At 39.0% G+C, this 24893-nt stretch overlaps 1 protein-coding gene across 29 annotated transcripts in view; it reads left to right on the top strand.

Annotated features, from left to right (window-relative positions):
• The window catches only part of WNK1 (WNK lysine deficient protein kinase 1), a 173431-nt gene that overhangs the window by 87275 nt on the left and 61263 nt on the right, over nt 1-24893 (top strand). For 27 of the 29 annotated variants that reach the window (XM_008259848.4, XM_070049228.1, XM_008259830.4 and 24 more), the window contains exons 3-4: nt 553-773; nt 3403-3560. In XM_008259848.4, the coding sequence (XP_008258070.3) occupies nt 553-773; nt 3403-3560 (379 nt within the window). Of the gene's footprint in view, nt 1-552; nt 774-3402; nt 3561-22649; nt 23769-24893 lie in introns of those variants that run through there. The other 2 variants (XM_070049244.1, XM_008259847.4) reach the window with 2 other exon arrangements.

Here is a 24893-nt window from a genome sequence, read left to right on the forward strand (position 1 = left end):
GTTCTCAATGCAATGGTCATTTCAAACTCTCTTCATTTTTGTCTGGATTTTAGCTGACCTACAAATTAGACTAAGGTTTTCTTTTGGGTGCAAAGGTATAGAAAGTACGAAACTTAAGCATTACTTTGTCTTCATCTTTGTGAGTTTTCCCTTCAATTTATGACTAGTTGTAAATGTTCTGCATAACTTTCAAGTAGTTGTGTTATATATTTTTTGAGTTTTATAAATATATCTATGTTGATAAGAACTGCCCCTCCATTTAGCAGAAGCAGAATTCTATCTCTTCTTCCCCTTAGTCATTTCAATAGTAAATAATTGTGGTTGCCTAATCCTATAACTATTTGGATGAAAAAGTTCTTAGAAGACTTATTTTTCTGTATCCCTTAACTCTCTTTGGCCCTTTAACCTTACTAAAAGTATCATTAACCTTTAAGGTTGCTGAATCTTAATATTCTAAATTTGATATTCCTATCACTGGTATGCTAGAATTTAATGGAATCCTTCAAAGCAACAAACTCATATCATTGATAACTTGTTTGGTGCCTTTTCCAGGTACCTGAAAAGGTTTAAAGTGATGAAGATCAAAGTTCTGAGAAGCTGGTGCCGTCAAATCCTTAAGGGACTTCAATTTCTTCATACTCGAACTCCACCTATTATTCACCGTGATCTTAAATGTGACAACATCTTTATCACTGGCCCTACAGGCTCAGTCAAGATTGGAGACCTTGGTCTGGCAACCCTGAAACGTGCTTCTTTTGCCAAGAGTGTGATAGGTATGTTTCAAATATACTTTGGAGCCTGACTGGGCTTCTGATTTCTTTTATTTAGAAACTTGGCCCTATCAGAGCTTTTATTAAGTGATATAGAACTTCATAACTTGAAACCACAAAAGGATCAATTCTGCTTAAGAGATTTGGGATTCTCTAAATTTATGCTTATAAAATTATTTTTTGAACTATTCATGTTTTATAAAGTTCCATGCAAAAGAAGTAAGATGGACTTTATTGACAACCTCATGCAACAATCATATTGAGTCATCTTGTTGATCCTCAATTTTATGCAATATTTTTATAATCATTGGGGCTGGACACAATTGCCACTTCATATGAGAAATTTTTGGGGATGATGAGGTTGTTTTTCAAGATTTATTCATTTAACACAGTGACAGAGGGAGAGAGATCTTCTCTCTGCTGGTTAATACCCCAAGTGACCAAAATGGCTGGGACTGGTCCAGGCCAAAAGAAGGTCTCTGAATGCTATTGGGGTCTCGCATGTGAATAGCAGGGGCCTAGCTGCTTGGACCATCTTCTGCTGCCTTCCCAGGTGCAGTAGTATGGGATGCCAGCATTGGAAGTGGCAGTTTAACAAGCTTTGCTACAAACACATCCCAGAATTAGAATTTATATGTGGCTATTTTCCAAGATGTTAAGTATAAATATTCAAAACTACCTGCCTGTTAAAATTGTAAAAGTGTGAAACTATGATAGTACATTCTGAAAAGTTCGTTTTACCAACTTTTGGTTACTTCCACTCTATAATTTTTGAAATTAAAACAGTTTTTCAACCTCAGTAATTCTGACATTTGGGGCTGGACAATTCTTTGTGTAGAGAGCTATACTTATTGTAGGATTATTTAACAGCATTCCTGGCATATGTCCACTGGATGCTTGTGGTATCTCCCTATCCTTTTACTTATAGTCCTTTCTTCAGGTGCTGCCTTCTGTCCTCTAGTGGTCAAAATCACCTCCTATTGACCTAAATAATAAAGCTACCTTTTTGTACATTTAACTAAGAAACTCACAGCTGGGAAAATAATTCAGTGCCTATTTTGATAAGCTTTCACTCTTTGAGGATTGTATCACAGTTTAAAAACTTAAAATCTTCATGGACATTTATTCTGTTTCCCCTACAAGACAAGATGACAAAGAAAAATCCACTAATTTTTAAATGGGGCTAGAATCCTTAGTATTAATAGGAAAATCTTAGAAAATTAGTAATTTGCAATTTTAAAAGTATTATTCTCCTCAGAATATTACATAACTAGGATTTAGAATGCTGGTTTTAAATTTTCTTACAATAAATTAACAATAAGGAGGGAAGAGTTATTTTTAGCAGAATTTCCTTTTTGCATTCTTCACAGAAAGCATTTTTTTTTTCTTTCTTTCTTTGTTAAGTCATAGGGTACAATCCTGTTCTTGGAAGTGCCCTGTAATTTGAAATGTATAGACTTAATTTTGGAAGCATTGGCAAACCTAGTCTTGTGGGATCACACACTCTGTGCTCATAAATCAGTCTATTAGAGTTCAATATTTGTGTTGTGTGTTTGTGTATGCATATATATGTATATGTGTGTGTGTGTATATATATATATATATTTACATTCTGCCTGTAGAGTTTCCCTCACTATATTTCTTCTATCTGCAGTAGACTTATTTGTATACTGTAGGTTGAATGGTAAATACAAGAAAAGGGCTCCGGTGAGTGGCCTTTGTAGACAGTTACACTTTATTTTTTTAAAAGATTTATTTTCTTATTTGAAAGAGTTATGCAGAGAGAGGAGAGGCAGAGAGAGAGAGAGCACGAGAGGTCTTTCATCCAGTGGTTCACTCCCCAATTGGCCACAATGGCCAGAGCTGCGCTGATCTGAAGCCAGGAACCAGGAGCTTCCTCCAGGTCTCCCGTGCGGGTGCAGGGGTCCAAGGACTTGGGCCATCTTCCACTGCTTTCCCAGGGCAAAGGAGACAGCTGGATTGGAAGTGGAGCAGCCGGGTCTTGAACCAGCGCCCATATTGGATGCCAGCACTTCAGGTCAGGGCGTTCACCCACTGCACCACAACGCCGGCCCCAAGTATTACTTTATTTTTTAAGAACTTAGTGAATATTGAGGTTTCGTTACAAGGCCCACTTACAAAATGAAACTGATCGGATAGAGTCTTAATGGCAAGGGACTAATTGTAAATGCCAGCCTTACAGCTACCATTCAGTAGGGGGCAGACAAGTATTTTGGTCTTTTTAAATCCATCATTATATCTTACATTTGCTTTATTCCTTTCTAGGTGGTTGCCTTTTCTTTCAGTGTGAGTTACATTACTTTGACATATTGTATGACAGGAATCTATTTTAAACAGTAAACAAATGGACAGTTGACCCTGTTCCAGTTTCCTGTGAAGGCCTTACAGTGGAAGATCTTCTTTAAGATATTTGATGGAAAACAGAATTTTTTCCCCTCCTTCATTTTCTTAATGAAAATTTCTTAATTTCTTTTGTTCTTTCATTCTTTCCCTTTTTTGCCCCTCCAATTTCTGCTCTATACAGGTCAACCTCTACTTCTCCCCACCCGTCAGTGAGTGACATCTGCCACCTTCTGCTCACATTGAGTCTGAATCGTTCTTTTAATTTAAGGTACCCCCGAGTTCATGGCCCCTGAGATGTATGAGGAGAAATATGATGAATCCGTTGATGTGTATGCTTTTGGAATGTGCATGCTTGAGATGGCTACATCTGAATATCCGTACTCTGAGTGCCAAAATGCTGCACAGATCTACCGTCGAGTGACCAGTGTAAGTCTTCTAACTACTGTTGACCCTGGGTGAGATCTAACAAAAAATCTCCAGCTGGATAACATAAATCATGCGAAAGAGGACAGTAGTAGAAAGCATACTGAAGAGAGTGTTGGTGCAGGGAGGGGTTGAGGTATGTGTTATATGAGAGCAGAGAACCCTTGGTTTATCTTGGACCTTCCTGTATTCATTTACGCTTTTATTATATATTTCATATATAATATAAATGTTTTATTTTGTTTATTTGAATGGCAGAGTTAGAGATCTTCTATCCACTGGTTCACTCCCTAGATGATGACAGCAACAGCCAAGGCTGGGCTAGACCAAAGTCAGGAGCTTCATCTGATCTCCTACATGGATGGCAGTGGCCCAAACACTTGGGCCGACCTCTGCTGCCTTCCCAGGCCATTAGCAGGAGCTGGATTGCAAATGGAGCAGCCACGACTTGAACCAATACCCATGTGGGATGCCAGCACTGCAGGATGAGGTTTAACCTGCTGTGCCACAGTGCTGGCCCTCATTAATATATTGTTTAAAAATTCATTTGAGAGATTAAGGCAGAGCTCCCATTCACTAGTTCACACCCCAAATAACTGTAATGGCCAGGGCTAGGCTAGACTGAAAAGCCAGGAACTGGGAATGCGCACTAAGTAATAAAGCCTACGTCTCCCACGTGACTGCCAAGAACCAAGCTACTTCAGCCATCTGCTCCTTTCCCGCAGGGATCTGTGTTGACAGGAAGCTAGAATCACAAGCCCCAGCTGGGACTCAAACACAGGTATTCCAGTGTATAACATGAGTGTCTTAATTGCTAGGTTTACTACCCACAAGCAAACCTGTTTTTTAATGATGTGATTTAATTGAATTTTGACATATTAGAAGGTCTGATTTTAAATTGCTTATTTAGGGGCAGGAGTTGTGGCATAGCAAGTTAAGCCACTGCCTGGAATTCTCATATCCCATATCAAAGTGCTGGTTTGAGTCCTGGTTGCTCCACTTCCAATCTGACTTCCTGCTGATGTGCCTGGGAAGGGAGCAGAAGATGGCCCAAGGGCTTGGGTCTCTGCCACCCATGTGGGAGACCCAAATGGAGTTCCAGCCTCCTGGCTTTGGCCTGGTCCAGGCCCAGCTGTTGTTGGCATTTGAAGAGTCAACCAGTGGATGGAAGATATCTCTCTGTTTCTGTATCTTCTTTTTAATTTGTCAGTCTGCCTTTCAAATAAATAAAATTTTTTAAAAATATTTATTTATTTCATTTGAAAGGCAGAGTTACAGGAGGCAGAGAGAAAGAGATAGGTCTTCCACCCACTGGTTCACTCGCCAAATGGCAGCAATGGCTGGAGCTGAGCCGGTACAAAGCCAGGAGCCAGGAGCTTCTTCCAGATCTCCCACACAGGTGCAGGGCCCAAGGACTTGGGCCATCTTCCACTGCTTTCCCAGGCCATAGCAGAGAGCCTGATCAGAAGTGGAGCAGCTGGGACTCAAACCTGCACCCATATAGGTTGCTGGCACAGCAGGTGGCAGCTTTACCCTCTATACCATAGCACCGACCCCTAAATAAATTTTTTAAAAAACAAATTACTCATTTAGGTTTTTATAGCTAATCTGAATGGAAATTTGACATTATTTTGAAAACTAATGGGTAACATTTGGCTCTAGGTAGACCAAATTAAATTTTGTTTGAAAGTCAGAACTACCCAAAGAAGAGAAGAGACAGAGAGAGAGAGATCTTCCATCGGTTAGTTTACTCCCCAAATGGTCAAAAGGGCCAAGCTGAAGCCAGGAACCAGGAGCTTCATCCAGGTCTCCCACATGGGTAGCACTGCTTTTCCCAGGCCATTATCAGGGAGCTTGACTAGAAGTAGAACAGCTGCGCCAAGAATCATATCAGATGCCATCATTAGGTGGTTGCTCAACCCACTACACCACAATACTGGTCCCAGACCAAGTTAATTTTACATCATGACAAAGGCTTAGAAGAAATTTTGTAATCAAAGATTAATTATAATTTGATTGTAATTGTTATGAATATTCTCTTATTTTTCCTTTGGTATGTAATTCTGTGTGATGGATATGAAACATTGAACAGTTAGTTTAATTCAATGTGAATGGTAAGAACCAATATAGTCTTCATATCCAGTAAAATACAGTACTTCTTATTTGCATTGAAGACAGCATTACTCTTAAGTTACTCCTGGTATAATAAATGGAGGCTGTTTTATCATTTATTATTGTTTAAGTCAAGTCTCTGTTCCAAAGCTTTTCTGATGTATTTATCAACCTGTTTTCTTTATCCACCTATCCCATCTGACTCCAGGTTATTCTAAGCCTCGAAGCACTGATTCTCAACTTGAGCTAGAAGGGAACAGGAAAAATGTACTTTATTAATCCTACAGATAATTCTAATAAGCACTATACTCATTATTCTACAGTTATATCTTAGACCTATGTGCCTTATCTCTCAGAGTTCTAAATCTCTGTTTCCAGTTCAGGTATCTTATTATTCCCTATTCTTTCAGCAGTAATTTATGCAACACTAATTTACATTTTTTTTTACTGGATGATTTCCTCCTTTATTCAAGAGGTATATTTGATTCCTTGTGTTTTAATTCTCTACTGTTTTATCATGTTCTTTTTCCAAATACCTCTTAGATGCAACTTTTCTTCATTCCACTGCCACAACTCTGATTTTGTATCTTTATTACTTCAGATCTTATGTTATTTCCAGAGTAGTTTACATTCTGAACTTGTTTATTCATTTCACTTAAAGGGGTTGAACTTTTCTCTGTCTTCCTGATATAAAGAATTTACATGATACTGGTTTGCCTGTATCAAAACAAAGACAAAAAAGATTTATTTAACAGGCAGATTGAGGGAGAAACAGAGAAAGGTATCTTCCATCCACTGGTTCACTCTCTCTAGGCTGAAGCCAGGAACCTGGAACTCCATGTGTGTCTCCCACGTGGTAGCAGGGTCCAAGTACTTGGGCCATCGTCCACTGTTTTCCCAGTCACATTAGTAAGGAATGGATTGTAAATGGAGTCACCAGAACTCGAATAGTAAATACTTTAATAAAGATAATAACAAGAATAGTAGAGGCACAGTAATTCACTATGGATGAGGGAAGGTTTCACAAAAAGAGCTGTTACAGGAAAGTCAAAAAGTGAGAAGAATCACAGGCGTTTAATGCTGATTGAGTCATATGTATCCATGTTTGAGTACCTGAGTTCATCCAGCTTCCTGTTAATGTGAACTCTAGGAGGCACAAGTGATGACTCAAGCAGTTGGGTTTCTGCCACCTATGTAGGAAGCCTGGATTGTATTCCACACTCCTTTTTCCAGGCTATTGTGGGCGTTTGGGGGATGGGCCAGCGCATGGGAGCCCTCTCTCTGACTGTCGTTTTCTGTTTCTGTACCTTTGAAACGAACAGATAAGCAAACAAACAAAAAAGTTGGGGGCAGGTGTATGGCACAGCAGGTTATGCTGCTGCTTAGTAATCAAGTCTTGCCACCACTTCTGATCCAACTTCCTCATCTAGCACCTAGGAAGCAGCAAATGATGGCTCAAGAACTTGAGTTCCTGCCACTCGTGTAGGAGACCTGGATGGAGTTCCTGGCTACTGGCTTTGGCCTACCCAGTCCTGGATGTTATAGGCATTTGTCAGATCTCTCTCTCCCTCCCCCCCACCCCCTTTCTCCATCACTCTGTCTTTTAAATAAATAAATCTTTAAAACACATTAAAAAATGAACTTACAACTCTTGATGATTTCGGGGGAACTATTTTGTTTTTAAAGAAGAGTGCAACCTCATATATAAGCTTTTGGAAGGAACAAAAGACAGAAAGAGAGGTTGAAATTACAGTAGTAGAGGTGGGGTAGATAATTGATAGAGTAATATCCAGGATTCATAGGTATCTAGAATATGGTGTAATTGCAAGCCTTAAGAAGGAAGGTGTTTTTCTTGAGATAAGGTTTTAGATGGGTTTGGGGGACAAATGTTCGGATTCATATCCTTGCTCTGGTTGTTGTTACATTATCTTAAGCAAGGCAGTTAATTTTATTTTGTTCTAAGAGTGATATCCTTTCTCACTTAGAGATTGCTTAGCATGGTACATGGCCCTGGTTATTTTCTGTGAAATGTGAGATAAGGCTGCTTCTGAGAGGTATAGAATGAAAGATGACTTTTTGGCTGGCGCCGTGGCTCACTTGGCTAATCTTCCTTCTGCGGCGCCGGCACCCCGGGTTCTAGTCCTGGTTGGGGCGCCGGATGCTGACCCGGTTGCTCCTCTTCCAGTCCAGCTCTCTGCTGTGGCCTGGGAAGGCAGTGAAGGATAGCCGAAGTGTTTGGGCCCTGCACCCGCATGGGAGACCAGGAGGAAGCACCTGGCTCCTGGCTTCAGATCAGTGTAGCGCACTAGCCGAGCAGCCATTTGGGGGGTGAACCAATGGAAGGAAGACCTTTCTCTCTGTCTCTCTGTCTCTCTCTCTCTCTCACTCTCTCACTCTCTCACTGTCTAACTCTGCCTGTCCAAAAAAAAAAAAAAAAAAAAAGAAAGAAAGAAAAGAAAAGAAAGAAAGAAAAGAAAAGAAAGAAAGATGACTTTTTGAAGAAGATGATAAAAGGCTTTGGCTAGCAACTGTAGGTTATGTCACACACACACACACACACACACACACAATGAGAGCACAGAGCTCTTTTCTCAAATGCCCACAATGCAAGCTAGAAGCCAAGAACTCAATCCACATCTTGCATGTTGCCCAAACCACTAGCCTAACACTTGTTCCATAACACTTAGGGAATTTTAAATAGCTCAGAAAATAGTAGGAATTGAGAAGCAAAACCAAGCTTCCAGAATACCTTTTAAGTATTGATAAACAATGTTATATAAAAGCAAATCCATTGTTTTTACTTGTATCTATGAGTAGAAGAAAGAAAAAAAATTAAAGATTTATTTATTTGAAAGGCAGAGTTACAGAGAGGGAGACATCTTCATCCACTGGTTCACTCCCCAAATGGCTGCAACAGCTGGGGCTGGGCCAGATTGAAGCCAGGATTCTGGAACTCCATCTGGATCTCCTACACGCACCTACATGGGTGCGTGTGCCCAAAGACTTGGGCCGTCTGCTACTACTTTCCCAGGTGCATTAGCAGAGAGCTGGATCAGAAGCAGAGCAGCTGGGACTTGAACCAGTGACCATTTGGAATGCCAGCATTGCAGGCGGCAGCTTAACCCACCATGCCACAGCATCAGCCCCATATAAAAAAGAGTAAATTCTTTAGACTTTTTGTGACACCAATAATACCTTAGCTTGCTTTGTTTGTCCTTAGTTTTTGTTTTTGTTTTTGTTTTTGACAGGCAGAGTGGACAGTGAGAGAGAGAGACAGAGAGAAAGGTCCTCCTTTGCCGTTGGTTCACCCTCCAATGGCCGCTGTGGCTGGCGCGCTGTGGCCGGCGCAATGCACTGAGCCAGTGGCAGGAGCCACGTACTTATCCTGGTCTCCCATGGGGTGTAGGGCCCAAGCACTTGGGCCATCCTCCACTGCACTCCCTGGCCACAGCAGAGAGCTGGTCTGGAAGAGGGGCAACCAGGACAGAATCCGGTGCCCTGACTGGGACTAGAACCCGGTGTGCCGGCGCCGCAAGGCGGAGGATTAGCCTAGTGAGCCGTGGCGCCGGCCCCCCCTTTTTTTGTTTTGTTTTGTTTTGTTTTGTTTCATTTTGTTTTGTTTTTTTGACAGGCAGAGTGGACAGTGAGAGAGAGAGAGAGAAAGGTGTCCTTAGTTTTTGATATTCTCAGTTCTGTGCACTAGAGTTTGAAGAGTAGAATATGGTAACTTTATACTGATAAATTAGGCATCATAGGTGAAAAATTAACTTTATTTGGAATTCTTTCTTTTTGATACATTCAATTTTTCACTTCATCTTTTCATTTGATAGATTTCACCTTTGTAACTAAGCATTATGCTATGAACTGAGAATACATCAGGTAAAAAAAAAAAAAAACTACCAGTCATAAAGCTTATGTTAACATGTATGAAAAAAACTAACAACTTAAAATTATAATGAAGTTCCTGTCTAGATTAGATGGGAAATAAAAATTGAGAAATTGAACTAGCTTAATTGTTGTGGTACATTGAATTCAGTTACTGTTACTTTTTAACTGAAATGTATGATTATTATTATTAAAATAAATAACCAAGTCATGAAGGCAGAAATATAAGCCAATAGATTTGAAGCTGAGGAAAACATACCTAAAATTAGTATGGATTAAAGAAGATTTATAGATAGACTGTATGAGTGTATCTAAAGGTATTTCTATTATATAACTTCAAGTAAATCATTTCTTATCTTGATTTCCTCATATGAATACTGTAGCCTTAACTTCTTGGCTTACTAAAGTTGTTGAAAGAGCAAATGCATTGAAACTATATAAGAAAATGCAAGGTTTAAAAATATTTTTACTATATTTGACATGTAACTAGGTCATCTCTAAAATGTTTTCTATCTCAATATATACTTGATACTTCGGAATGGTTTGACTAAGGGTTGTTGCCATAAAAAAAATCAGGAGGATAGTAGCAATAAATAGCTGTTTGACATTTAATGAGGCTCAGATACATTGTTTACATGAAAGTCCCAAAATCTATTGGGGTGTATTTTTAACATTTTTTTTAACTTTAGCTTTTTTTTTTTAAAGACTTATTTAATTAAAAGGCAGAATTACAGAGTGAGTGAGAGAGGCAGAAGTCTTCATCCACTGGTTCACTCTCCAAATGGCTGCAACAGCCAGGGGTAGGCCTGACCGAAACCAGGAGCCAGGAGTTTCATCTGGGTGTCCCATGTGGGTGCAGGGACTCTAGTACTTGGGCCATCTTCTGCTGCTTTTCTAGGCCATTAGCAGGGAGCTGGATCAGAAGTGGAGTAGCCAGGATTCAAACCACTGCCCATATGGGATGCTGGTGCCATAGATAGCAGCTTAACCTGCTACTCCACAGCTCTGGCTGCTAACCTTAACTTTTTAATAAACTAGTAAATATATGATAAATTATTCCATGTACAAGTGAATGTATAGATACTGAAATAGATATGACTACTTTGTCAACTCATGGGCTTTCATAGTCCTTAAAATCTTGCTTTCTTTGGATGAATTTTCTTTGATAAATTTATTACTCTAATGTTTTGTGTTTAATATTTTTATTGAATCTTTGAGGGCCTTTGAGGATTTGGTTCCTGATTGATTAACTCTGTAGCATAATGCTCCAAGTTAGTCTTGATTAGGAATAATTTTTTTATTATATGTGTGTAATAAAAAATGTGTTTTAATACCTTGAGATATTTTATATGCCATCTAATTCATCAATTTTAAATGTATCATTCCATGATTTCAGTATATTCACAGGTAGGTGCAGTTGTCACCACAGTCAGTTTTAATGAAAAAGAAATTCTGTACTGGGTCAGTACTATGGCATAGCAGGTAAAACCACTGCCTGCGGCTCCAGCATTCCAGCTACTCTGCTTCTGATCCAGCTCCCTGCTAATGCGGCTGAAAAAGCAGCAGAAGATGGCCCAAGTCCCTGGGACACTGCATGCTAGAAAAAGCGCCTGGTCTTGGCCTGGCACATATCCAGACATTGTGGCCATTTGGGGAATGAACCAGCAGATAGAAGACCCCTGTCTCTCCCTCCCTGTCCCTGTCCCTCTCCCTCTCTCACTCTTGCTCTCTCACTCTCACTCTGTAACTCTTTCAAATAAATAAGTAAAATATGTTTTTAAAAAATCTGTACCTTTTAGCTGTCACTTCCTTAATCCTAAATTCTTCCCATCTCTACCCACAACCCAGCCATAACCAACCACTAATCTATTTATTTACTTTTTTTAAAGATTTTATTTATTTATTTGAGAGGTAGAGTGACAGACAGTGTGAGGGAGAGACAGAGAAAGGTCTTCTATCCACTGCTTCACTTCCCAAATGGCTGCAACCGCCAGAGGTTGGGCCCATCTGAAGCCAGGAATCAGGAACTTCTTCGGGTCTCCCATATGGGCACAGGGGCCCAAACACTTGGGCCATCCTCCATTGCTTTCCCAAGCCTCAGCAGAGAGCTGAATTGGAAGGGGAACAACCAGATCTAGAACTGGCACCCATATGGGATGCCAGCGCCACAGGTGGAGGGTTAACCTACTGTGCCATAGCACACCCCTAGCCTATTTCTGTCTCTATTCCCTATTTCCCTATTCTGGACATTTCATATAAAAGAAATCATATAGTATGTGGGATTTTTTTTTTTAAGATTTATTTTATTTATTTGAAAGGCAGAGAGAGAGAGACAGAGAGGTCCTCTGTCCACTGACCTACTCCCCAAATGGCCACAATGGCCAGGGCTGGGCCAGGAGTTTCATCTGTTGTCTCCCACATGTGTTGCAGGGGCCCAAACACTTCAACCATCATCTGCTGCTTTCCCAGACACATGAGTAGGGAGCTGGATCAGAAGTGGGGCAGCTAGATTTGGAATTGTCACCCATATGAGATGCCAGTGTCATGGGCTGTGGTCCAACCTGCTGTACCACAGTAGCAGACCCAGTGTGTGGTCTTTTTGTAACTTGCTTCTTTCATTTATCACAATGTTTAAAAAGTTCATCCATGGTATAGAAAGTATCTGTACTTTATTCCTTTTCAAGACTGAGTAGTGTTCCATTGTAGGGACACACCACAATCAGTTTAGCTATTCATCCATTAGTGAACATTTAAAAAGTGTTTCTACCTTTTGGCTATTGTGAATAGAGCTGCTGTGAATATTCAGGTATAAAAGTTGTTTGTTTACAGATTCTTGCAAGGATAGGTGCTTCAAAATATTCATGAAAAAATGAAATTTGAGGATATGTGCATTTCCCACAAAATTTTCAAAGTCCTCTCCTGTACCTACGAGTGAAATTGCTGTGTTGTGTCCTGTGTTTTGCCATTTGAGGAGCTACCAGTTTGTTTTCCAAGTGCCTGCATCATTTTACATTCCCATCTTCAGTATAAAAGAGTTCTGTTCTCTCTGGATCTTTGCCTACACCATCCTACTAGATTTGAAGTGATCTCTTACTGTGGTTTGGATTTCCATTTCTCTGATTGCTAATGATATTGGCTGTCTTTTTCATATGTTTATTGACTGTTAAAAAAAGGCCTTTCAAAGAGATCCTTTGCTTGCTTTTAAATTGGCTTATTATTTATCTTTTTAAAATATTTATTTATTTATTTATTTATTTATTTGAAAAGCAGAGTTACAGAGAGGCAGAGAGAGAGATCTTCCATCTGCTGGTTCATGCCCCAAATGGCCGCAAAGGACAGAGCTGGGCCAATCCAAAGCCAGGAGCCTGGAGCTTCTTTCAGTTCTCCCACAGGGGCCCAAGGACTTGGGCTATCCTTCACTACTATCCCAGGCCATAGCAGAGAGCTGGATTGGAAGTGGAGCAGCTGAGATATGAACCGGCACCCATATGGCACTGTAGGCAGCGGTTTTACCCACTATGCCACAGCGCCAGCCCCCTGCCCATTATTTGAATTTTTATTACTTAAGAGTTCTACAAGGCCGGTGCCGCGGCTCAGTAGGCTAATCCTCCACCTAGCGGCGCCGGCACACCGGGTTCTAGTCCCAGTTGGGGCGCTGGATTCTGTCCCGATTGCCCCCCTTCCAGGCCAGCTCTCTGCTATGGCCCGGGAGTGCAGTGGAAGATGGCCCTAGTGCTTGGGCCCTGCACCCCATGGGAGACCAGAAGCACCTGGCTTCTGCCATCAGATCAGCGTGGTGCACCCGCCACAGCGCGCCGGCCGCGGTGGCCATTGGAGGGTGAACCAATGGCAAAAGGAAGACCTTTCTCTCTGTCTCTCTTCTCTCACTGTCCACTCTGCCTGTCAAAAAAAAACAAAACAAAACAAAACAAAAACAAAAACAAAAACAAAAACAAAACAAAGCCTTGAGCCAGGAACTCCATCTGGGTTTTCCATGTGGGTGCAGGGGCCCAAGCACTTGGGCCATCCCCTACTGCTTTCCCAGGCCATATAAACAGGGAGCTGGATTGGAAGTGAAGCAACCAAAACTTCAACCAGTGGCAATAGGGGATGCTGGCGCCATAGACAGAAGCTTAACCTACTATGCCACAACACCAATTCCAATAGTGTCGTTTTTTTAATGTCTGCCAAAACACGCAGGTCATAAATAATTTTGATGAAATTATTTTTTGCTTCTGCTTTTGTTGTCATATTTAAGGATCAACCCCCAAATCTGAATTCATGAAGATTTATTTCTGTTTTAAATTGAGAATTTTAGTATTACAATTCAATCTTTAGTTCATTTTTAGTGAATTTTTGTTTCTGGTGTGAGGGTCTAGCTTCATTCTCTTTCTTATGCCTGTCCGAGCACCATTTGTGAAAAGACAACTTTTCCACTTTTGGAGGTGTGGCATCCCTGCTGAAAATTACTTGACCACAGATATAAGGGCTTATTTCTGGAATCTCAATCTTGTTCCACTGATTTAATATGGTTTGATTACCATTGTTTTATAATAGTTTTTGATCAACAAGTGTGAGTCCTTGAACTTTTATTTTTCTTCAAGATTGTTTCAGCTTAAAATTCAGCTTGTCAGTTTCTACAGAGATATCAGCTGGAATCCTGATAGCTGTTAATTGTATACCTATATAAAGTTTAGTATAAGGATCTTCAATATACTTCACCCGCATTGTAGTTTTCAGAGTGTAAGTTTTGTACTTATTTTGTTAAATTTCATCCTATGTAATGTATTTTATGGAATTGTTTTCTTAATTTCAGTTTTTGGCCATTAGAAATAGTACAGGTTTTGAGGTCTGTGCTGTGGCATAGCAGGTAAAGCCACTGCCTGCAGTGCCAGCATCCCATATGGGTGCCAGTTCGAGTCCCAGCTGTTTCACTTCTGATCCAGCTCTCTGCTATGGCCTGGGAAGGCAGTAAAAAGATGTCCCAAGTCCTTAGGACCCTGCATCCACTGGGAGACCCAGAAGAGGCTCCTGGCTTCAGATGGGCCCAGCTCCGTTTGTTGCCGCCATTTGCTGAGTGAACAAGTAGATGGAAGATTTCAGTCTGTCTGTCTCTCTCTCTGTCACTTTCTCTCTCTCTCTCTCTCTCTAACTCTGCCTTTCAAATAAATAAATCTTTTTTAAAAAAAAAATAATACAGGATTTTAGATATTGATCAATTCTAATAATTTTTAGTGAGTCTTTATGAATTTTTCTGTAAACAAGATCATGTCATTTGCAAGTAGAGATATTTTACTTTTTCATCATCAACGCAGATTCCTGTTTTTTCTTTTTCTTTTGTTTTTTTTTTTTTTCCTAGTTGCTCTGCCTTGAACTTCCAGCACAATGTTAAATAGAAGTAGTAAAAGTAGGCGTCTTTATTATCTTTTTTCTTGATCTCAAAAGAGAAAGCATCTACTCTTTGGGGAGTATTCCATAGATACCCTTTATTATGGTGAGGAAATTCTCTTCTGTTCTTAGCTTGTTGAATATTTGAGTCATGAAAGGGTCTGGGTTATTATCAAAAGCTGTTTCTGCATCTATTGAGATGATCCAGGTACAGTTTTTTATTTATTCTATTGATACTGCATATTACATTCAATGATTTTCAGATACTATATCAACTTTGCATTGCAGAACATGTATTTAATGTTAAGCTCTATAAAATAATAACTTCTAAATACATTTGTGATTGAATTTTGAAATCTTGTAAAAAAAATTACAAACTTTGGCAAGAGCTGGTATATGCTTTGTGAGAATAATTAAGAAAAATGGCTGGTTCTTACATTAGCAGAGATTTGGGGATAAAACTGGGAAAACCAAAATGGAGAAACATGAAATGATTGGCTTCTGAAAAAAGTTTCTCTTGAGAAAAAAGACATTATCTTTTGATGTGTCAGAATCTACTTCCACTGTAATTATACAGTCCACCTATGTGAAAAAAGGTGAATACACATTTCTCAACTTATTCAGTGAAATAACCAATAAAATTTTAAGTCTGTTTTTAAGAATAATAAGCAAAGATGTATAAGTAAATTATTTTTCTGTTATTACTTTGCCTCAAGAGAGTTTACCTTTTTTTCCCCTTTAGGTTGATTGGGATTTTATTTGCTTTTTAAATTGTCTTGATTTTGTTTGAAATGACAATGGTTTACAATTAAAACATTGAATTGAAACAAAATCTGAACCATCCCATTATTTTTCAGAGAACTATACAAACTCTTGTTTGAGGACAAATATGTGAATTAAATCATTTTTCACATAGTGATACATCAAATTTACTTTACCAAGTCTATGCACATTGGCCAACTTTTACCTAACTCTCCAGGAAGAGATGGACGTAGAGGTGTGGAGACACAGAGGAAATTACATACCCTTGAAATTTAAACTGGCTTACCTGATAGTCGAGCACAAAATGTATCTGTGTCCTGGGTCTACCATAACAAGTGCCACAACAGAAATGTGTTGTCTCACAATTCTGGAACCTTAAGTCCCAAAGTAAGATTTCATTTGGCATGATTATACGCCATGTATGGGAGAATCTTCCTTTCCTCTTTTTAAAAAATATTTATGTATTTGAAAGGCAGAGTGACAGGGAGGGAGAGATAGACAAACATGGGGGTGGGGGTGGTAATCTTCTGTCTGCTGGTTCACTCCCTTAATGGCCACAACAGCAGGTAGGGGCCAGCCTGGAGCCAGAAACTCCATCTTGGTCTCCCACGTGGGTGGCAAGAGCCCAAGCACTTGAGCCATCTTCACTACCTACCCAGGCACATTAGCAGACAGCTGCATCTGAAACAAAGTATCCAGGACTCAAACTTGCATTCTGATATGGGATATGTGGTAAGCAACTCCTTAATCTGCTACTCCACAATGCTGGCCCTGTTTTCATTCCTCTTTCTAGCTAGCTTCTGGTGCTAACAATTTTTGGAATTCCTTGGTTTGTGGCTACAGCACTTCAATTTCTCTGTCTTTACATGGGATTCCCCCTGTCTGTCTGTCTGTCTCTCTCTCTCTCTCTTTTTTAAGATTTATTTGAAAAGCAGAGTTACAGAGAGGCAGAGAGAGGTCTTCTATCCACTGGCTCACTCCCCAAATTGCTCAACAGCTGGAGCTGAGCCTATCCTAAGCCAGGAGCTTCTTCTGGGTCTCCCACATGGGTGCAGGGGCCCAAGGACTTCGGCCATCTCTACTGCTTTTCTTGGCGCATTAGCAGGGAGCTGGATCAGAAGTGGAGCAGCAGAGACTCGAACTAGCGCCCATATGGGATGCTGCCACTGCAGGTGATAGCTTTACGCGCTGTGCCACAGCACCAGCCCTGTCTTTTCTGTTCTTAAAAGGATACCAGTTATTGAGTTGAGGGCACACCTATACTTCATTGAGCTTACTTTATTATCATTCTTACTTGGGAGACATACAGTTCCCATCACTAGTTCACTCCCTAAATGCCCACAACAGCCAGGACTGGACCAGGACATACCCAAGAGCCAGAAACTCAATCCAGATATACCACATGGGTTGGGGGTGGGGGTTGGGGGCTGACTGCTTGAGCCCTTAACTGCTGCCTTCCAGGGTCTCCATTAGCATGAAACTGAAATCAAGAACTTTAGTTGAGAATTGAATCTGAGACTGAAACTCAGTACTCTGATATGGAACATGGATATCTTAACCACTAGGCCAAATAAGTGCCCACCTAGAGACCTCATCTTAACTAAATTTAACCCCTGCAATGATCCTTTTTCCAAATAAAGTTACATTGTAAAGTACTAGGAGTTAGAGCTACAACACAGATTTTGGGGGACACAGTTCAACCCATAACAGCTTGTGGATTCATTTAACAAATACTCATCTCCCTTCTGTGTTACAGAATTTTCTAGATCTGAGTTATTGAATAATCATTGTATCAAGCAGAATCTCTGTCTCTAAAGAACTGAATAAGGGAAGAGGAACAAAGAAATCAGATAATTACCATATAGTATAAAGAGTTATTTGGGGGCAGGTATTTGGCACAGTGGTTATGCTGCCTGTTGGGATGCTTGTATCCCATAGCAGAGTGCCTGGGTTTTTGAGTCCTGGCTCCACTCTCCATTCCAGCTTCATGCTAATGCATAAGGGGCTCGGGAGTGGGTAGCAGGTGATAACTCAAATATTTGGGTCCCTGCCACCCATGTGGGAGACTCAAATTGAATTTCCAACTCCTGGCTTTACTGTATTCCAGCTCTGTCTGCTGTGGGCATTTGGGAAGTGAGTGATCCAGCAGATGGGGGATCTCTCTTTGTCTCTCTGCCTTTAGTGAAATGATAAGTAAATAGTTATTCTGGTGGTAGGTAATTAATAACAGTACTTACAGGTAGTGCCTAATCAAGTTTGGACAGGTTAGAGAAATAGTGTTAAGGACGGATGAACTGAAATACTGTAATATATGAGGGATGTATAATTCTGTGTGTCTACCAGATGTGGAGAGGCAAGGTAGGAACGGAAAACTTAGACTTTATTCTAAATGAAGCACTGGGGGAACCATTCTAACACTTTTAAGGCATTCAAGCAGATTTAAATTTCAGAAAGATTATTCTGACTACAGAATGGGGAATGGATTTGTGGAGTTTAAAAACTGAAAACCTAGTGAAAGTGATATTGTAGTAATCTGAGGAAATGACTAATGATCTGAAATAAAGAGTTGTAGGAAAGATGGACAAAGTAAATGGATTAGAGAGATTTTCTTTATGAATCATGATTACGCTCTTTTCCACTTAAGATTAATAAAATAAATGGCCCATTGTAAATAACATATACTTAAGATCTAGTAGACTGTCAAACCTGATTATGAGATTAAATATATACCTTTAAATTCTATATACTATAGAATTTACAACTTATATATGGAATGATTTGCATATTCTATTTGATAACTTACCACCGTCATGATTGTGTACTCTAAACTAGGGAATATCAAATTGTAATTCCTCAGACTGAATAGAGAGAGTTGGGTGGTTGTTTTGCGTAGTCCATTTCTTAAGAATGCTTTTTACATTTTTAATAGCTGGTGAAAAATCAAAATAATATTTTATGATATGTGAAAATTATATGAAATTTAGATTTCAGTGTTAGAGTTTTTTTGGAACACAGCCACACTATTTTCATCCATATTAATTTTCCCCTAGAGAGTTCTTTAAGTAGTTATCAATCTTCAAAAACAATGGTGTTGTTCTTATGTTCTTTTAGGAATGCATTAGCTTCTGTACTTGCAGTATACTTGACATTATTAGCTGTAAAAATTTGTAAATGCTCATTTTGCCTCTCTTAATGGTAAATTATCACCTTAATATCTTTATTTGTCAAATGTAATCTCAAGTTTAGATGACAAGAATATCTCCTTAAATGAAAGAAGACTTTGATGTTAAGTTTAGTAGAACCTGGCACTGTTGCATAGTGGGTACAGCCGCTGCCTACAGCGCTGGCATCCAATATGGGCACCCGTTCAAGTCCTGGCTGCTCTACTTCCAATCCAGTTCTCTGTTATGGCCTGGGAAAGCAGTAGAAGATGGCCCAAGTCCTTGTCCCCTGCACCCATGTGCGAGTCTGGAAGAAGCTCCAGTCTCCTGGCTTTGGATCTGCCCAGCTCTGGCCATTGAGGCCATTTAGGGAGTGAGCCAGTGGATGGAAGACCCCACCCCAGCATGCGTGCGTGCCTCTGCCTCTCTCTCTCTGTCTCTGTAATCCTACCTTTCAAATAAATAAGTAAAACTTAAAAGGAAAAAAAGAAGAGGAAGAAGAACCTAGAAAGATCAGTACCACTGTTCCATATTCTTAATATACTGTTTAACCTTTCAGTTGTTGAGTGGTTTTGTTTTTTGGGTTTTGTTTTGTTTTAAGATTTATTTATTTATTTGAAAGAGTTACAGAGAGAGATATCTTCCATCTGCTGGTTGACTTCCCGTATAGCCACAGGTCAGGACTGGGCCAGGCTGGAGCCAGGAGCTTCATCTAGGCATCCCACATGAGTCCTGGGACTCAAGTTACTTGGGCCATCTTTTACTGCTTTCCCAGGCCATAGCAGAGAGCTGGGTCAGATGCCAGCACTGCAGGCAGCGGTTTTACCCACTATAGCACAGTGCTGGCCCCAGAAATAAAGGATCTTTAAGCTCAGGTATTTGGCCATGCAGATAAGCCACCAGGTAGGGTGCCCTGATTCCATACTGGAGAGCTTGGGTTCAAGTTCTGGTTCTGCTCTGGATTCCAGCGTCCTAACACCGACCCTGGGAGACAGAGGTGATAACTCAAGTAGTTAATTCACAGCCACCCACTGGTTGAGTTTCCAGCTCCTTTCTTCATCCTGGTTCAACTCTACAATCTACCCTCCCCCCCCCCCCCCCCGCCCCGCCACCACCACCGCTTCTCTCAAATAAAATTAAAATATTTGTGAAAACAAGAGTAACATGCAAACATAATGGAGCCTGCATTATGTTGTAAGTTAAGCTGTGCTGCCTGCAACTCCAGCGTCCCATGTGGATGCCAGTTTGTCACCCAGCTGCTCCATTTCCCATTCAGCTCCCTGCCATTTTACCTGGAAAGGCAGCAGAAGATGACCCAAATACTTGGGACCTTGCCACCCATGTGGGGGACCCAGATGGAATTCCTGGCTTCTGGCTTTGGCCTGGCCCAACCTTGGCCATTGCAACCATTTGGGGAGTAAACCAGTAGGTAGATCTTTTTCTCTCTTTCTGTCTCCCCCTCCTCTTCTCTCTGACTCTATCAAAGAAATCTTAGAAAATGAAACAAAGTACAAGAAAAAAAAAGCCACTAATCTTTAACATGACACACTAAAACAAATCTTAACATTTCTTTCCTTTACCTGTTGGTTTGTTCATTTTTTGTTGAACTTTTCTCTTCCTTAAGATGGAAAAAAATCTGAAGATAAATTACTTAGAAGATCTAGGCAGTAGCAGAAGTGTAAGACTGGTCTTACAGTTTAGGGCCATATGTAAAGGTTCATAATCCTTGTCTAACAGAGGAAAAAAATAGTTAAAATGCTATATCTGTGATCTTGATCCAGTTACCTTCAAAATCTATGCCACTGGTAATGAGAAGGTCCAAATAGGAGTGGTAATGGATTTAGCACAACCTTTGTTTGCTATTGCAAAATAAATAAAAACCACAACGCGCAATGGCATCACCTTTTTTTTTTTTTTTTCCACGAAGGATAGTGCATATGAGGTTAGAGCAGCATAAGCTTTCATGTGTGCAAAGAGTAATGAGCCTTGGGCTCATGAGGCAAGTTAATTTCCTTTGATAGGGTAAGCTCAGTTTGGTAGGGTGTTTGAAGAGGTTTGTTTTTCAGTGGGATCATAAGGTATGTTCAAATTCCTGTAAATTAATGGTTCATACCAGTAAGAATCTGGCTGAATCCAGCCCCTTAGCAACCAAGTTAGAAATAATGAGGATTTTTAATTACTTTGTTTGTGTAATTTGACTTTGTCGCTGATTCCATCAGCCTTTGGATTGCAGAGTTTGAACATTGTTTCTGGGACAAACAGAATTAAAGCTGTTAGGGTAAAATTCCTTTTAGTTTTATATAACAGATTGCAATTCAGCCATTTCCACCCCTCCCCTTTTCTTTTTTATAGAAACAAATGAGACTGATTGCTGATTGGAGTTTGAAAGTTGAGGAAACCTTTGTATTTATTTCTTTATCAGTTAGAATGTTTTTTATGCTATCACAGAAAATAACTTACTGGAATTAGGTGAATGGTTCTGATAGGATGAAGATAGTTTCCATATTTAAATTCGTTTTAATAGTACTTACATGCTAAATGCTCAAAGATTCATATAGTTAGTTTATAATTGCTGCTTTCTCATAATGGGCTATATATTTGATTTGAGGTATATGGAACTTAATTGCCTAAAATAAGAAGAAATAAATAATTTTTGTTGCTTGAAATGTGCATTAAATATTTAGTGTACAAATAATCCATTTGACTGGACTTATTGGAGTGTAGGAAGAATATTCTTGTGAGTGGAAACATTTATTAGTATTCAGTGAACAAGTAACCAGTTTGGAATTAATTTTCAAGAGGTAAGGATAGAATTGTAGGTAGAAGTTAGATTTTAAGGGGTTTTCGTACCACATTAAGGAAATTAAAAACACAAAAACATGGACTGGAAATAACTAGACACTGGGTAATCTGTGTTCTAGTATTTGTTTTACATTGAGGAGACCATTACCTACTGGAATAAATATACTTACCTTATTCTAGCTGCTGAAGATAATACAATATTATCTGATAGATGGCTGATACCTGTTACTTTAGACTTCATAGCCACCAATTGAATTTGTGAATCTACCTTTGATGTAGCATTACTCTGTTTGGGCCACAATTCTCATTTGAACAAGAGGGGATTCTTAGGTTTTTTATAAATGTGTTATGCTCTGACCATCTTACAGATGTGAAAAACCTAACCATTTTTGAACAACATGATGTGAGTTAAATAATCTCAGGTGATTGGAAGTGGTTATGTGTCACATGTTAAATGCAATCAGACTGTTGAGCTAGTCACACTGTAAAACAGAAATTTGAGATGGAGAGATTGGAAAAATGAAGCCCATCTTAAATTGATCTAAGCTTAAAGAGATGAAATGTTAGTAATCAGGATTTTTTACATCACGCTTGTTGCAGTTTGTTACATTTATGGTCATAATTGTAATGCAGAAAAAGGAAAGATTTTGAGAGGTTAGGATCTTTTGGCTGCTGAGGAATACTGTGAATGCTCATAGCAGAACCATTTATTAGCTGTTTTTAACATTTGTCTATTTGAAGAGTTAGTAGAGAAAAATAGTACTTAAATAGTGTGGAAAAAGCTTCCAAGAGTGACTAAGGTTTTTATTCTATTCTACTGAAAAATAGGGAAATTCAGAGATAGACACTGATTTGAGAGAAAGAGGAATTAGTTTAGCTGTGTACGCTGCTACTTATTATATATATGATATATATCAAAAACTATTGATTTACTGTAAAGGTTGCTCTTTACAGAAACTAGGTATTTATATCTTCAGATACCTTTGTCCTAATAAATAAGGTATCCCAACTTGGTTCGCTTATTTCTTGCCCAGTAGAGTTAAAAACCTATCCACATCTTTTTATCTGGTGGACCTTATGAAACAGGAAACAAGGCATCTGCTTTCTATTTCATTGATTTAACCAAGCTTACTCCTAAACAGGATTGTTTATAGGTTTAAGTTAAAGTTGTGCTACATTTTTGCCTAATACTTGACATTCTAGACTGCTTCTCTAGCAGGGATGAACTGTGTTGAGCAAGAGATCTGTGGCAGCTGCTTTGAGAAATAGCCTGTTGGAATTAGTAGCATTTCCAAACTTTTAGAGTAGAAGTATTCCTACCAAATAACTTCTAAGCCCTTATTTATGCTACAAGAATGGTAATACAATTTGCCTTAATATCACCACTTTCCAGTTGAGTTTAAGGGTGTGGTCCAGTTCATAAAAACTCAGTATATGGTACACTGTATTGTGATTGTGATTCCTTGTCTAGTGTCCTTTTGGGTATATATTCGAAGTTTAGACTTTGTGTATTGAACCCAATCCCAACACCCCTCGCCCTTTAAAAACAAAAAAGGCATAGTTTCAACATGGTTTAGAGTGAAAGCAGTGTTTCAGTAAATTAATTTCAGTTAAACATACAGTTAAGTCTCCAAGACAGCTTTTGCTGTCAAGGAGGCAGAACTTGTGGACAAAGTAGGTGGAGCTTTAAATAAGTGCAAAGTCTCAGTTTTGCTGTCCAGGGATCTGTTGGCATTGGAGAAGTATAAGAAGAAACAGCAGGCAGAATAATTTTCCTGCTGTTCAGCATGTAGTTTTTTTAATAGGGCCAATCAAGAATAAGTAGGTTGTTGGCAGTGCAAAGCACACTCATGTCGAAGAGTTGGGCAAGCATGGCTGTTGTTATACAAGAAACTGTGCTTCAGTCTGACTTTGCTGTCTGCCTTTCTTATGCCGTGGGCTAATTTATTTTGTTAATTTATATCTTACCTATTTCTCTTCTGACTGTAACAAGTCTATTTTGCCTTTTCTGATGGATTTTACAAAGAAAGATTTTTGCTCTGTATTTGTCATTGTAAATTCTCATTGCTGCTGCTGTCTTCAAAAGGACTGTATAAATGAGGTGGGTAAGAAATTCTAAAAAATATAAAGTTTATATTGTAGTCTTTTTGTTGATATATATGTAAATATTTATATATGAAGTTTCAGTTAAAGTATTGAAATTGTTTACTTCAGAGTGCTTTAAAAGTACAAGGGACTTCAAAAAATTCATGGAAAATTTGAGTAAAAAGTATGAGCTTATTGGTGTAAAACTTTTTGAAATCTATGCATAGTTTTTTGATAATATGCATTTTTTAGCAAATTTTTTTGAACTACAATAAATTCCTACGTTTCATTCCATTTTCTGCAGACTTTTTAAAGTATCCTATTTGTTAAAATTATGTAGTTAATGTATACTGTGTTCTTTCTGAGAAAGAAATGAGCTTTTTTCTCTTCTGAATGGTTAAGCTTTGTATTCATCAAATGTTGCCCTAAAACATTTGAAAATTAAAGTTTTTAAGAAGCCAAAATGTTGGCACTTTAGAGCTAGAAGGTTGAACCAGAGACTTCTGTATTATGACTCTCTTTGTTGGCAAACATTAAGTATACAGAAGTCTAAGGAAAAGTCAGAGTGTGTAGCATGTATGTATGTATTTTTGTAATTTAAGTCTAAATAAAGCAACATACTGACAAATGTTTATATAAACTCTTGAAGTGCCCTATGCAGTCACAATTGTTAAATTGTGTAAACCATTTAATATTGTATATAAGTGACCTTGCATTTTTTTGTTGGGTTTAAGAGAATAATTTTATATAATACTGAAAATATCTTTTCCTTTTTTTAACTTTTATTTAATAAATATAAATTTCCAAAGTACAACTTTTGGATTATAGCGGCTTTTCCCCCCCATAACCACCCTCCTACCCGCAACCATCCAGTACTGAAAAAATCTTAAATGAGCATGTATTAGGTATGCAAGAAGTACTTATGTTTAGTTAGGAGAATTAAGCTACCATTCCAATTGAAAAATCAAATAAATAAATGGTACTACTGTGTAAGAGACATCTTGTAAATTACAAAAGGCAGGAATATTGGCAGAGCCAGTAGATTGATGGCTCTAGAAAAATAGAGAGTGTTGTATGTCCTTAACAAACTTTAGTTTTGTTCTAAGAGTAGCCTGGTTTATTCATAGTACTTTTCTTTCCT

This window comes from Oryctolagus cuniculus, chromosome 9, assembly GCF_964237555.1.
Source record: "Oryctolagus cuniculus chromosome 9, mOryCun1.1, whole genome shotgun sequence".
NCBI lineage: Eukaryota > Metazoa > Chordata > Mammalia > Lagomorpha > Leporidae > Oryctolagus > Oryctolagus cuniculus.